General features: G+C 58.1%; 3 protein-coding genes across 6 annotated transcripts; 1 reads left to right on the plus strand and 2 right to left on the minus strand.

The window, feature by feature from the left end:
- The first annotated feature begins 6 nt into the window (after positions 1 to 6).
- On the plus strand, positions 7 to 2230 carry ARL16 (ADP ribosylation factor like GTPase 16). Of its 2 annotated transcripts, XM_031556313.1 has the most exons (5): positions 7 to 291; positions 373 to 488; positions 626 to 862; positions 981 to 1112; positions 1198 to 2230. In XM_031556313.1, exons 1-3 carry the CDS (start codon positions 244 to 246, stop codon positions 795 to 797), a joined length of 336 nt encoding a protein of 111 aa, XP_031412173.1. In that variant the 5' UTR covers positions 7 to 243; the 3' UTR covers positions 798 to 862; positions 981 to 1112; positions 1198 to 2230. The 2 variants fall into 2 exon arrangements, with proteins under 2 accessions (XP_031412173.1, XP_019477218.1); XM_019621673.2 differs by having other exon boundaries at positions 626 to 1112.
- LOC116217317 lies at positions 1167 to 4079 on the minus strand. The gene is made up of 6 exons (XM_031556312.1): positions 3890 to 4079; positions 3607 to 3670; positions 3354 to 3388; positions 3100 to 3232; positions 2576 to 2746; positions 1167 to 2272 (listed from the first exon to the last, which is right to left on the minus strand). The coding sequence occupies exons 2-6, from the start codon at positions 3619 to 3621 to the stop codon at positions 1562 to 1564; spliced, it is 1065 nt and encodes a 354-aa protein (XP_031412172.1). The 5' UTR covers positions 3622 to 3670; positions 3890 to 4079; the 3' UTR covers positions 1167 to 1561.
- A 780-nt stretch (positions 4080 to 4859) lies between these two features.
- On the minus strand, positions 4860 to 13002 carry TMC6 (transmembrane channel like 6). Of its 3 annotated transcripts, none has more exons than XM_010721339.3 (23): positions 12576 to 12995; positions 12351 to 12469; positions 12134 to 12262; positions 11854 to 12012; positions 11670 to 11775; positions 11503 to 11599; positions 11165 to 11419; positions 10741 to 10931; positions 10526 to 10670; positions 10210 to 10365; positions 9877 to 10052; positions 9685 to 9766; positions 9299 to 9396; positions 9052 to 9147; positions 8626 to 8701; positions 8310 to 8443; positions 7913 to 8089; positions 7719 to 7797; positions 7520 to 7597; positions 6494 to 7279; positions 5569 to 6100; positions 5294 to 5434; positions 4860 to 5132 (listed from the first exon to the last, which is right to left on the minus strand). In XM_010721339.3, the coding sequence occupies exons 1-19, from the start codon at positions 12629 to 12631 to the stop codon at positions 7526 to 7528; spliced, it is 2403 nt and encodes an 800-aa protein (XP_010719641.1). In that variant the 5' UTR covers positions 12632 to 12995; the 3' UTR covers positions 4860 to 5132; positions 5294 to 5434; positions 5569 to 6100; positions 6494 to 7279; positions 7520 to 7525. The 3 variants fall into 3 exon arrangements, with proteins under 3 accessions (XP_010719641.1, XP_019477216.1, XP_010719643.1); XM_019621671.2 differs by having other exon boundaries at positions 5569 to 6105; XM_010721341.3 differs by lacking the exons at positions 4860 to 5132; positions 5294 to 5434; positions 5569 to 6100; positions 6494 to 7279 and having other exon boundaries at positions 7566 to 7597; positions 7719 to 7772; positions 12576 to 13002.
- Between the last annotated feature and the right edge of the window lie 6 nt (positions 13003 to 13008).

Consider the following 13008-nt stretch of genomic DNA (forward strand, 5'->3'; position numbering starts at 1 on the left):
CGTCGGGAAGAGCCTGCTGGGGAAGCGGCTGCGCAATATCCGAGCGAGCTGGGGGTCGCGGGGCCGGGGCGGGGGTGTCCCGCACGCTGCTTCTGGCCTGTCCTTAACGCACCGGCACAGCTGTGCTCCCGGGACGGGGCCAAGGAGTTGGGCGAACCCCCGGCCACGCTGCCCACGGTGGGCACGAACCTGACGGACCTGACGCTGCACAAGAGGGTGACGCTGCGGGAGCTGGGCGGCTGCATGGGCCCCATCTGGCCCAGCTACTACGGGGAGTGCAGCGCCGTGCTGGTGAGCGCCCGCCCGGCCGCGCTGCGGGGTGGAACTGCCCCCCTCGGATCTCCCCAGCGCCTCTTCCGTCCCTCTCTGCAGTTCGTCATCGATGCCGCCAACCCGACCCAGGTCTCCTCGTCCTGCGTCCAGCTGCTGTCCCTCCTCTCTGCAGAGCAGCTCGCAGCCGTGCCCGTGCTGATCGTCTTCAACAAGATGTAAGGAGGGCATCGGGGTGCTGCGGTTGCTGTTTCGTTTCCAGCAGCCTGAGGGGCTGATGGGCCCTGATAGTGCGGTGCTGCTGTGGGTGGAAGGTTAATGCAGTGTGATTAATGTGTGCCCCCTCCCATCATAGTGACCTGCCCTGCTACATGTCACTGGTGGAGATGAAGTCGTTGTTCCGCATGCAGGACATTGTCTCCTGCGCCACGCAGCCCATCACCATTCTGGAAACCAGTGCACGCGATGGCACCGGCCTGGCTGATGTCCTGCAGTGGCTTCAGGCCACCCTCGGGGACCCTAGCTGACCTGGCCCCAGCACTTGTGCAGTGTGACAGGCTGATGGCAGGCAGCAGCTCCTCGGTACTCCGTGGTAAAACTGAAACTGAAACCCAAGCCATCTTTGTCTGTGTCTGCAGCAGATCTTTGTCTCCAAGCAATCGTGCAGCAATTCTCAGGGTGCCTCAGAGCGCGCTGCCCTTCCCCTGCAGGCTGTGAGACCTCAGCAGAGGGAGTGCCACCTGTGGGAGGGCCCTGCTGGCTGCTTGCATCCAGAGCAAGATGGAGCTCTGAAACCGGATGGACCCTGAAGGCGAAACTGTCGGCTCTGGAGCCACGCGAAGGTGAAAGGAGAGAGTTTATAATGGACAGGTGCTGCTGCAAATCATCAGGTACGTAACTGAAAATCAGACATGTTTATTTATACAGGTGAAAAGCAGAGCCCTGTGTGCTGGAGATTAGCAAGGGGCAAATTGATATCCTATCACTGTGCTGCTGGCAGGACATGGAGCCAGGCTGGATTCTCACCCCAGATAAGCAGAACCTGCTGACATGAGCATGTAGCTGGGTTTGGAGGCAGCATAAAGGTGGAGTGAGAGGGTCCTCCTCTCTCCCGTGCTGGTACCTTCTGGAGCAGGAGTGGTTGCAGTGCTTGGGGCTCCCAGCTGCTCTGACCTCACATGCCCTGCATCACCCATAGCTCAGTGGGGTGACCCATGGGAATATGCAGGAAGACAGGGGCTTGGGGGTGTTGTGCTGATACACAGCACTGCAGATGCCTCTCCGGCACTCACTATGGTTCAAAAAACTGCAGATTATGAGGAAAATTTTTGTGCTGAAGCAGCCTGATAAGCTGATTTCTAAGATTTGGTTTTATGTTGTTTTCAAACTCTTGCTCAATGGTCTGGTAGGTGTTCTGTGGGGGATTGTTTATCACAGAAGTGTCTGTTGAGACGACCTTCTCCTGCAGCCCCGGTTCGCCTTGCAGCAGCTTGCTCAGGCTCTCATTCTCAGCGCAGTTTCCGTATGGCCATGGGACATTTTCCCTGCTGTCACCCTCATACGGCTGGAAGTCGACGTGATACATCATCTTGCAGTTGACGCAGGGTGGCTTTTCTATGAAGTCTCCATTGCTGCTGTAGCAGAAGGCTCGGCACTGCACTCCATCAGGGAAGACAATGGCCAGATTATCCTGCCCGTGGTACACTGCGAACGCCACCGCCTGGTGCCACGTCCTTAGGCACAAGATGCTAATCATGATCTTCTTCTCCATCCGCCCTTTGCAGGAGACAGATGCTCCATAAAAGAGAGGGAAGCCTGCTTCATTCTTAGGTTTTCTGGGTTCTCTGTAAAAGCTGTAAGCGACAACTGCGGCTCTGAAGGTGAACTCAGTGGGCCTCAGTTTGGGTGCTCGAGTCCTTCTTGCTATTTCCACAGCGCTATTAAATCCATGCAAGAAAGATTCCATTTCCTCTTGGGTGCTGCAGCCCGCTACTTCGTTGCCCTGGGAACATACACAGATCTCAGTACAGATCCCTCCTTGCCTCTTTCACTCCTAAGTAGTCGATATCTTGCAGGAAGAGGGGATGAGTGTGGTCTTAAAAGATAAACTTAAAAATAGTTCTGTTTCCCTGAGTTTGTTAGCACCAGCTGGTCTGTACAGCTCATGGTGACTTGAAAAGTGAAAAATAAGTCCTGCTGCCTGTTTTGCTGCACTGCCAGGATGTGCCTGCAGTGTGCTGCATTTGTCACACACCTACCCTACCCCAGCCCTGCTGTTGGCACCATGTAGGTGTGGAGTACTCACAAACTGCAGCAGGATGGAGTACGGTGTCAGGCTGGGCAGGTGGGTGTCGTACTCCTGGAATGATCGAGGGTACTTCTCCTGCAGGCGCTGGAAAGTTTTGGAGTCTAGGAATTCGTTGGGTCTCATCTGCCTCTGATTCAGCCTTCCAAAGAAGAACACTGTGTGCAGCACCTGTTGGCAAGCAGACACCCAGTGCTGAGCTGTCCCTGGATGCACAGTAGGGCCTTTGTGCTGGCCTCTGCCACGGCTGCTCCCTCCCCGAGAGCTGCCCCTATTGCTTGCATGGCCTCTTTCTGCATCCTGTGCTCCGTGCAGTTTCTCCACACCACGCAGCAGCTCTGCACAAGCAGGGAGCAGTGGGAGCCCACAGATCTGGGCTCCTACTCCATTCCCTGCAGACCCTCACACCCACGATGGAGCCACTGCTGTGGGGGCTATGCCACCAGAGTTCTCCCACCTCGGACAGGACGCACAGCAGTGCAGAGACCCCAGAAGGGCCATCAGGTTGGTGGTGAAGCACTGACCTTTTCCATGTATTGCTTTCTGATGTTTTCAGCTGGCTGCCACCTAGCCAGCAATTCCATGAACTCCTTGATGAAGAGATTCCCACTAGTCTGCAACTGGAATTTATCCATCTCTTCTTTCCTTGCCAACATCCTGTGGGAGCAGAAAGGAGCACAGGTGGCTGTGATGGGGTTACCCCCAGCTGCGAGACAAGCAGTCACCTCCCCCATATGGCCAGGGAAAGGGGCACAGGAGATGTGAGGCTCCATCTTACCTTGAACGGTCTTGAGAAGCAGCATGGCTGGGACCCTGTGGGAGGGAGAGGAAGCTCAGTGGTGTAGTGCTGCACGGACCCCCCAACCCCACTGCACACCTGATGGCACTTCGTGGACTTGGGGTGTCCCTCAGCATCTCTAGATGGCACCACTGCTACCTGCTAGCCAAAATGCCTCAGAGTGGCCATCAGCAGTCCCCAAGTGAGAACATCTCTCTGTGTCTCTCAAAGAGAAGGGGCAGGCTTCACCCACCTGGTTTTGATCCATTGAGTACGCAGAGCCCCGTGCTGCAGTTCTTGGGTTCCGGTCTATGGGGCTGTAGGAAAGCAGTGAGGTCAGAGCAGTCAGCAGAGCAGCAAGGTGAGGATCACCAAGGCTGAGTGCTCTCCATGCCATGCGCAGCTCAGAGCAGCCAGCTTTGGGATGGGGCCATTTTGCTGTGCACATCTGTCATTCCCACACCATCCCATTGCCCTCTTCCCAGCGAGCAGACAAACCCCTCGACAGAGATACTGATACAAACAGCAGCACTTACTTGGCAGAGGCAAAGGGCCCTTAGAGTTCGTGCTGCCTTCAGCCACTGGGAGACACGGCGCTGGCTTCAACCCGGTGCCTCTAGACCCGCTTCTGATATGGCGACTCTGAGAATGCACTTCCCCAATAGTGTGCAATGGGAGAACTGTGCAAGGGAGTGGCCGAGCTCTTTGCACTTCCGTTTCTCCATAAATGAAACTCAAACCTAGAAAACACATCATCGATGGGACAAGCAGGGTGTGTCCGCTGCACTCTCCTAGTATGGGCTTGGTATGCCAAGCCCTGGGTGCAGGTCTCCATAGAGCTGCTTGGAAGTGGGTGTCGCAGCCAGGACAGCTGACCCTTACTGACCGAAGGGATATTCAATGCCATGTGGGACCATGTTGGAGTAAGGAAGGAGAAAGGCCAGCAGGGCAAGGGAGGTGCTCATCCTCTCTCCTCTGCCCTGTGGAGGCCTCATCTGGAGCATGGGGAAATATCCAAACTCACCTAGACGCGATCCTTTGTGGCCTGCTCTCGGGAACCTGTTTTAGGGGGATTTGACCTACAGACATCTGCTTTACCTGATAGCTTGGCTTTATGCCAACTCTATTTCTTATGCTTGTATCCTTCCAATTCCGCCCTTTGCCCTATAAGGGGAGAGTGAGCGAGTTGCTGTGCCCACCCAGCAAGCAGTGCTCAGGGGGCTTTAAACAAGGGAGTGCTCACTGCTGGGAGCTGGAGCATGCTGACCCTGGTATGGAGGCACAGCCCTGGCTCCCTGACTGTCACCTCTCCTGAGATGAGGACAGGTTCAGCTTCACTGGACAGCCTTCATGAAGTAATTCTTGAAGCTCCTCTTGATTCTGTTACACTTAGCCGATGGGGAAGCTGGAAAAGCCCCTCCTGATAGGACTGAAAGCTGGCTGGCACCAAAGCAGAACAAAATGTTTGTCACACTCTTAACATAGGTAAAAAACAATGAGTCAAAATCCTGTATATTTAAAATCTTTAATGTTTGATTAAAGCAAGTTTGTGCTTGTGCAAGAAAAATCTCACTTCAGGACACAGGCTTACACAGTGATTAACCTTTAAAAGTGCAATTTTAAGGGCAAATCCATTGAGATTTAATCTGGTGGAGGCTCAGGAGAGATTTTATCAGTCTCTTCAACTCCGTGAAAGGAGTTTGTGGCGAGGTGCGAGTTGTTTTCTGCTTCCAAGCAAAAGGAACAGGACAAGCGGTGGTGGTCTGAAGTGATTCCAAGCTGGATATGAGGAAGAATTTACCAGAAACAACTGTGACCTGTTGGCACAGGCTTCCCAGGGAGGGGCTGGAGTTACTTCCAGCCTTCCCCCTGAAGTTATTTACAGGTAAGGCAGATTAAATACAGCTCAGTTCCACCCAAGCCAACCCCTTGTCACATACACAGATTCAACAAGCATCAACGGGTTTGTTCTACAGCAAGTCCAGGAGACGTTGGAAGTCCTCCTTCCCTCCGTCAAGGAATTGCTGAGCACTCTGCCTCAGCTCCTGGATTGTTGGGTCTTTGTCTCGCTCCGCTTCACGCTGTTAGGAGAGCAACCCAGGAGCAGTTAGGAACTGATGTAGGTGGGATCAGTGCCCAGCAGTAACAGACCCAGACATCCCACCCACCTCAGGCTGTATCTTTCCTTGGTTTTAACCCACACCCTCTAGCTCACCAGTGAGTCTATGTGCTCTCCGCAGTGGAAGACTTCTTTCCCCAGGTGCTGCAGCCCTATCTCCGTGAATTCTTGCATATTCTTGGCAACTTTGTGTAGCGTCTCCTCCTCGTAAGCATACACCTCCCCACTCTCAGCAACGAGGATGACAAGCTGCTGCCCCGTGGCCAGACAGGGCACATCATCCACCGTGCCCACCACCTCCATCTTGGTGGGCTGCGGCAGGTAGAGCACCTCACAGTACTCCCTCAGCTCCTCCTGCCCTTCATAGAAGGAGCCCTCCAGGCCCCGACCCGCAGGTGGAACTGGGGCTGCTTTTTAAAGCCCACCATTTTGCCACGGAGCTTCGTCACACACTCACGAATGTCGCTCAGGCTGCGAGCTGAATCAAAACAGGAAGCTGAGCACGGCGGTTGGCTGCTGTTCTGACTCACCGCCTGGTTCGGAGCCCTACGGGCCGGGAGCCTGGTGCCAGGAGCGGCCCGCAGGACCCTAATCTGAAGATTAGCCTTTGTGGTGCCGTAGGAAGTGCCTGTGCTGCCACGGGAAAAGCACACATGAGCAGGGCCACAATGGTTCAGGCGTCTCCCTGACCTGGCCACGTCTGATCCCGTCTCACGGCACTTGGGCCGGTTCCTGGCCTTGTCACCGCCCCCCCGATCCAGTCTGCTCCTGGGCTCCCCCCAGCCGCGGCCGCCTGGTTCCTGTCTTGTCTCACTTTCCCCCTTCCCCCAACCTGGCCCCCCTCAGCCTCCCCACCACTTCTGGCTGAGTGCTTCCAGCCCGTTCCCAGTCTCGTCCTACCCCACCGCCCTCAGCCCACTCTCAGACCCCCTGGTCCCGACCGCCGCTGTCCTCCCACCACCCATAACCCATCCCCATTTCCCTCCAGCGCCTCCAGCGCCATTCTCCCACACCCCAGTACCTGAGTGACCTGTTGAGGTGTTGCGAGTCCACAGACATGGCTCAGCCCCCTGCCCACCCTCACCCTACCACCCCCCACCCCTGCAGTGCTGGAGCACCAAACGCTTTCGGTAAAGCCCTGGGTGGCTGCCTGGGTTCCGGCTACACCCAGAACAAACATATCTTGCTCCGCCCCGACTGTCATGTGCTGATTAGTTTTTGTTCCCTTATCTCCACCGTGCAGGGGCTGCTGATAAGGTACTGCAACATAAAGCGTCCTGCTGCGGAGGCAAGATGGGGACATTTAATGGTTATTTCAGAGCGGTGACAGCCCCGAACAGAGCCTTTTTGTTCCCTGCCCACGCAGCACTGGGGAGTGCCGGTTTATTTCTGAGCCCGTCCTGCTGCACGGCCCTGCTCACTGCACACACCATGCCGGTTTCCTTCACGGGGTAGAAAACTTCACCACCTCCATTCCAACGGGCTCCAAGATGCTGCTTTCCAGGCTGGCCGGGCAGTTTGCACGAGGGAGAGTTGTTTGTAAGCACAGCTGTGTGCGCAAGCCGGTCCCACGGAGCTGTGCTGGGACACAGCAGTGGGGCTGTGCTCCTGGCTCCATGGGGGGCTCTGGGGGAAGCACCCTTATCTCTGTGCTGCAGCACTGCCCAGAAGTCCTGGGCTGCTTCGAGAGCAATAGTTCAAGAGTGCAGTAGTTCTTTGCTCCCAGGACAATGCCACACAGCTGCTGGCTCCAGTCCCTGCTGGTGAGCGTTCCTGTTCTGCCCTGCTCCCTCCTGGGTCTGTAACACTGAAAGGAGAAGGTCCCTGTGAGGCCCCAACAGTCATTCACAGCGAGCAGAGCGCTGCCGCATGCTGACAGTAGGGATGACGCTCTCCTTGTCCCTACTGCCCCCCAGTTCCCCGTCCCAGTCCCTCCCCAGTTGGCACTGTGCTACTCCCATCCCCCAGCTCCAGCACAGAGCAGGGGAGCACAGTGACTCCCCAGGCCTGCCGACCCCCAGCACTCTCCCCTGGGTCTGGGCCTCACCTGGCATCAAGCACAGTGCACTTTATCATCATAAATGCAGTGAATCCTCTGAATGAGAAATTTTTTATCCTCCCCCTCCTGTAACAGCAGAGACACCACAGTGAGCAGTCATGCGGGATGTGATCTTCCCAGGGCCATGGGGCTGGGAACTGCCCTGAGCTGCAGGGACAGGGGCTAGGAACACGCAGAGCTCACACACGTTGGCAATCTGCTCCTCCAGCAGGCAGATGATCTGGCGCTGCCCTCTCAACACCTGGATGTTGAAATAGATGACGGCTCTGCAGTGACAGGTGTGCAGGGATGGTGTCACTGGGGCTGAGGTCCCCACACAGGGCTTCTGAAGCAGCAGGGGGAACCCAAAAGGTGTGTGCAGGGTTCAAGCCTCATACTCACAGCACCATCCCAGTGAGAAAGAACAGGAAGACAGTGTTCTCCACCAGGTACTGGGGGATCCAGCCAAACCAAGCGATGTTGGGGTTGGACTCCTCCAGCAGCTCCACCCAGACCTTCGGTGTTTGGTAGATGGTTTGAAGCCCCCGGAAGGGGCCACAGGTTTCTGATGGTTTCTCCCTGAGCAGGCAGAGTGAGTCAGTGGGAAGCTGCTTTGGGAGTGGACAGCTGGGCACAGGGCAGTGGCTGGGCAGTGCCCATAACATTAAGCTCTGCCCTAGCTCATATTTACAGGAATTGCAAGGGCTGGGCCCCATCAGCTGGGTTGGGGTCTCATCCCCAACCATCCCTGCAGGTGCTGCCCCTAGCAGCAGGTGGCTCTGTGCCCATGAATACTCACCACCAGATTGTGTAAGAAACAAAGATGGCTGCACCCAAGAAGGACGGGAAGAAGAGGAGCGTGATGAAGACAGTACTCATATGAGATGCTTGCCAGGGCTTGCTGGGGGACTGGCAGTTCTGCATCAGACTGGTCTGCAGGCAAGGAACAGCATGCTGTCATCTCCCACAGTGCAACCCCAGGAGTGAGTGCAGGCAGCTGCACCCCCTCACGTCCCCATCCCATCCATCAGCCGGGAGCTGAGACCTGGGGGACCCCAACAGCATCTCTGCTCCTCTGCAAGGAGGGCACTGCTCTCAGACAGACGCAATCACACCTTTTTGATGTAGAAGAGCAGCAGCAGCTTCACTACTTGCACTGCTGGCAGGAGTGGTGCGAAGAGAACCCCCAGCCTGGGAGAGAGACAGAGAGAGACAAACTGAGCTGCCTAGGAGGGCAATTTGGGGCTCAGAAGCAGCAGGATAGTGGTGCCAGCTGCACTCAGTGTTTCGCAAAGCCGAGAGCAAGCACACAACGTCCCGTGCCAGGCCGGCTGCACAGGCTGTGCTCGGTGGCACATCCCACACTTCAGGGTTGGCAGCAGGTCAGACAGGAGAGGTTTCACTGACCCCTGGTGGATGTGTAGCCTTTGCAGCTGCCCACACCAGAACCCGTTGGGTGGCACGAGGCAGGGCACACAGCAGTGAGCACCACGAGCGCAGGCTGGCAGGGGATGAGCCACATCAGGCTGGAGATATCTCACCAGGTCAGGGTCTGCCCATAGATGAGCTCCAGCACATTTTGGGCAATGTCAAACTCAGGCCTCCGCTTACTCTTCAGCTTCTTCTCCAGAATCAGCCTGGGGAGTGAGAGGAGCTCTGTTGACAGCTGCTGTGCACCCGACCATCACCCTTGGGCAGCTGCAGAGCCTCTGTGTGCCGAGGCAGAGCCACCCCAGCTGGAATGGGGAACAAGGAGCCATGCTGGTGGGCCCTTCTGAGACACATTACCTCCAGAGCAGCTCCCCAAAGCCGGTATCCAGCAGAGTGAATATGAAGTCCATCACCACAAAGCGATACAGGTCCTGCCCCACACACGTCTCCCAGCACTGGGGACAGAAGCGTGGTAGTGCCAGGCAAACAGAGCAGCTGCTCACCTCTGTGGCTCTTCATGGGGAGTTCGAAGGACTTCTTCCTTCCTTATACCTCTTCCCCAGCTACCTATATCCCTCTCCCCACCACAGGTGAAAACTGTGCCGTCCAGCACAGCCCCCACTGCTAGACCCCTGCCCACACCGCTGCCCCAGCTCTGCTCTGCACTCCCTGGGCCAGGGGTAGTGTAGGACACACAACCCCATCCTGCCCTTCTCAGCCCTGCACTGCCAGCCAGTACCAACCTCCTTGGCAGAGCAGACCAGTCTGCGGCTTAGCCACTGGTAGCAGAGCAGGCCGAGGACCACCATCTTCAGCAGGAGGTTCCTGGGGAGCAGGAGCAAGGATGGGGAGCCCCTGGGCCCCAGGCACAGCAGAGCTGAGCCCCAAGAAAGGGAGATGAAGCAAACCTGGGGTGCAGGAGTCTCCCACCCTACCTGCAGATGGCCACGTAGACCTCTGCCTCTGGGGAATCCTGCTTCTCCCACGCTGCCAGCAGGTTGTAGAAGTGGGGCATCAGCGTGTTGAGGAGTGACACGACGAACGGCAGGGCCAGCAGGACTCCCTCCTGCAGCCACACACTGCCTGCTGCAGCTCCCTGTTTCTGCTGCACCTGGTGAGTAGTGCCTGGCTCAGCACGGCTGCATGGTTCCTGGTGCCAGCCATGGGCTCAACCCCACTGCTCCCAGCAGCAAGCACCATGCTGACAGCAAGAGGGAGGTGCAGCGGGGCTGCCATCACTGCTCTGCCTCAGCCGGTGCTGTGCTTACCATGTGCATGAGCTCTGAGAAGTAGTACACGGCCACCACGCAGCCCAGCACCGTGCCCAGTGCTAAGAGCCAGGCAAGCAGGAGCACAGTGATGTGTCGCAGCCGCTGGGGAAGGCTCAGGGGGCAGGAGCGCAATCGCTGCTCTGCCAGCAGCTCCTGGAAGACAGCAGAGCAGCCAGAGTGGCTGAAAATATAAGCTGGGTCCACATCTAAAGCAAGGGTTTATCCTGCCCGCTCAGGTGGGACCTGGAGGGCTGCTGCACATAGGTGCAGCACAGGGTTGGCATACATGTAGCACTGCAACCCCACTCCTCACCTTCAGCTGAGTGCAGATGTTCTCACTCTGTAGCTTCACTGAGTGCCTCTGCACCACCTTGAAGTCCCACGCAGAGAAGATTTTGATGGCCAGGACTCCTGTGGAGCTGCCCACGCGGTAGCTCTTCAGAAAGGAGTGGTACATGCTGCAGAAGGCAACAGGGCAGTCAGGGCAGCAGTGCTGGGCAGTCAGGCAGTGCCTGCAGTGCTGCTCACCTGTACATCAGCAGAATGCAGGTGGCAAAGAAGTTGGCCCCAATAGTGAACATGTAGGCCAGTGGCATGTTGTACGGGAGCTGGGTGGCTCTGGAGGGGCTCGTGCTGCCACTGGGGCTAGATGCAGAGGGGTCGTTCAGGGTGGTGTTGCTGTAGTAGCCGTAGTACAGCAGTGAGTGAGTGAAGGAGCCCTGTGGGAAATGCACAACAGTACCTGTAGTGACCTCGCCGGTGCCAGCAACACTCTGCCAGCCTGGTATGGGGTCAGCATCAGCCTGCATGGCACAGTGCCCTGGGCAGGAGCAGCACTGGGGACAAGGGCACAGACCAGGGCACCGCCATGGCATGAGATGCAGGGACATGGAGCAGGGATGAGGCTGGGGGCAGCTCCCAAGCAGCAGGGCACTGACACTGTGGCACTTACCGCTCCGGTGAGGAGTTCGAGGCCAGTGAAGGGACGGGGGCTGGCCACAGCAGGGGGATAGGCAGCCTGCAGGGCCACCACAAAAACCAAAAGGAGGAGGAAGGAGATGATGTTGAACAGCAGGAGTGTCTTGAGGAAGAGGAAATAGGAGAGCACGCTGGAACCAAAGCGGCCACTGATCTGCTTCAAGGCGTAGTGCCAAGGCTGTGCGGCATGGATCAGTGCCAGGAACCTGTACCAGAGGGTCCGGCAGCCCTGGGGAGGGTGGGGACACAGTGAGGGCACCCCGCAGCTGTACAGCATCACCACCTGCTCTGGCCACTGTGCTGGAGACTTACAAGCACGATGCAGTCCTGGCACCATGCACAAGGAGAGGTGGGCTCTGAAGAGTGGACACGTAGCCCTGGGGTGCTCCTCCTCTGGCTCAGCTGCCTCCTGCCCAGCACAGGGGGCATCAGGGGCAGCCCAGGCTGGGAGAAGCCCAGCCCAGACCACAGGCACCTACCGGAGGCTGCGTTTCTCCTCCAGGCTGAGAGGCACTTCCAGCAGCACTTGGCTACGCTGTGCAGGTGGGAGGCTCAGCAGCTCCTTTGCCAGCAGGCTCTGCTTGTCTGAAGGCACAGAGACTCAGAAGAACGCATCCAACGAGAGGATCGTGCCCATCCTGAGCCCCACTCTAGAATGCTCACCTGCCAGCGTGGCGTTGGTCGGGTCGCTCTCCAGGTCATACTGCCGCAGGCTGGGCCGTGCTGTGTGGCTGAGCTGCTGCAGGGATGGACGGCTGCTCCGACGCCGCAGCCGTGCCGTGCGGTTGTAGTATTGAGAGATAATGGCCCCACGGCTGCGCCCTGCGGCAGGAACACGGCACTGGGATGGCGGCCTTAGGGAGAACTCCTGGAAGGGCTCACAGCATGGCACAGCCTGGGTAGGAGGGGCACAGGGGTGGCACAGGGAGGGGGTGGCACTCACCGATGGTGTGGCTGGGCATGTTGGCCAGGATGCGCAGGGTGGTGGCGTAGCCGGGGTGCTGCTCACCCTGCTTGGGCTCCAGTCCAGCAGTGGCCATGGGGTCCAGGGGGGGCAGGAGAGCCGAGGGCTCTGGGAGGAGAGAGAGGATGTGGGATGAGAGCCGAGGTGTACAGGACTGTTCCCCTCCATCCCACATTGCTGCAGTTCCATGTTGTACCTCTGCTCCTCTCCTGCAGCTCCATTTCTATTGCCCCTGCCACCAGGCTGCTCTGCTCCTCGATGAGCTCACAGAAGGAGCTGTGCAGGGCTCCCTCATTGTCCGGGCTCGGCTCCTGGCTGCAAGAGCACAAAGCTGAAACCCCCACTCGGCTATGGGGGAGGTGAAGCTCCGGGACAGATCTGGGCCGGGTGGTTCTACCCACGGTGTTTAGCCCGCACTCACCCATCGCTCTCAGTGTTCTCAGGGACTCGGAGAGTGAAGGCAGGCAGTTGGGACATCCCGGAGCCGCGCTGTCTCCCGTACGCTGCCTGCACAGCGAACAGCGCCGTCAGCCCCGCGTCCCGCCCGTGGCACAGAGCCGGGGCTGAGGGTCCGCGGGGGTCCGAAGGGTCCCTGCTGGCCCAGGGGGCGCGCGGCCCGGCACTGAGCGAGAAACGAGACAGGAAGGAAGAGGAGGGAGGAGCGCGCACGGAAGGGTGCGGGGCGAGCGCTCGTCGAGGCGCGGCCACCGGGGGCCGAGAGCCCGCAGCGCCCTGCTTGGATCGGTTCAATGCAGCGGGACAGCCGCTCCCAGGTCCCGAGCACGCGATGCCGGAGCAGAGAGCTCGTTCCCCTCCTTGCGCATCCCGACCGCCACCACTGACGGCCCTATGCA

This window comes from Meleagris gallopavo, chromosome 20 (genome assembly GCF_000146605.3).
Source record: "Meleagris gallopavo isolate NT-WF06-2002-E0010 breed Aviagen turkey brand Nicholas breeding stock chromosome 20, Turkey_5.1, whole genome shotgun sequence".
In the NCBI taxonomy this organism is placed as follows: domain Eukaryota; kingdom Metazoa; phylum Chordata; class Aves; order Galliformes; family Phasianidae; genus Meleagris; species Meleagris gallopavo.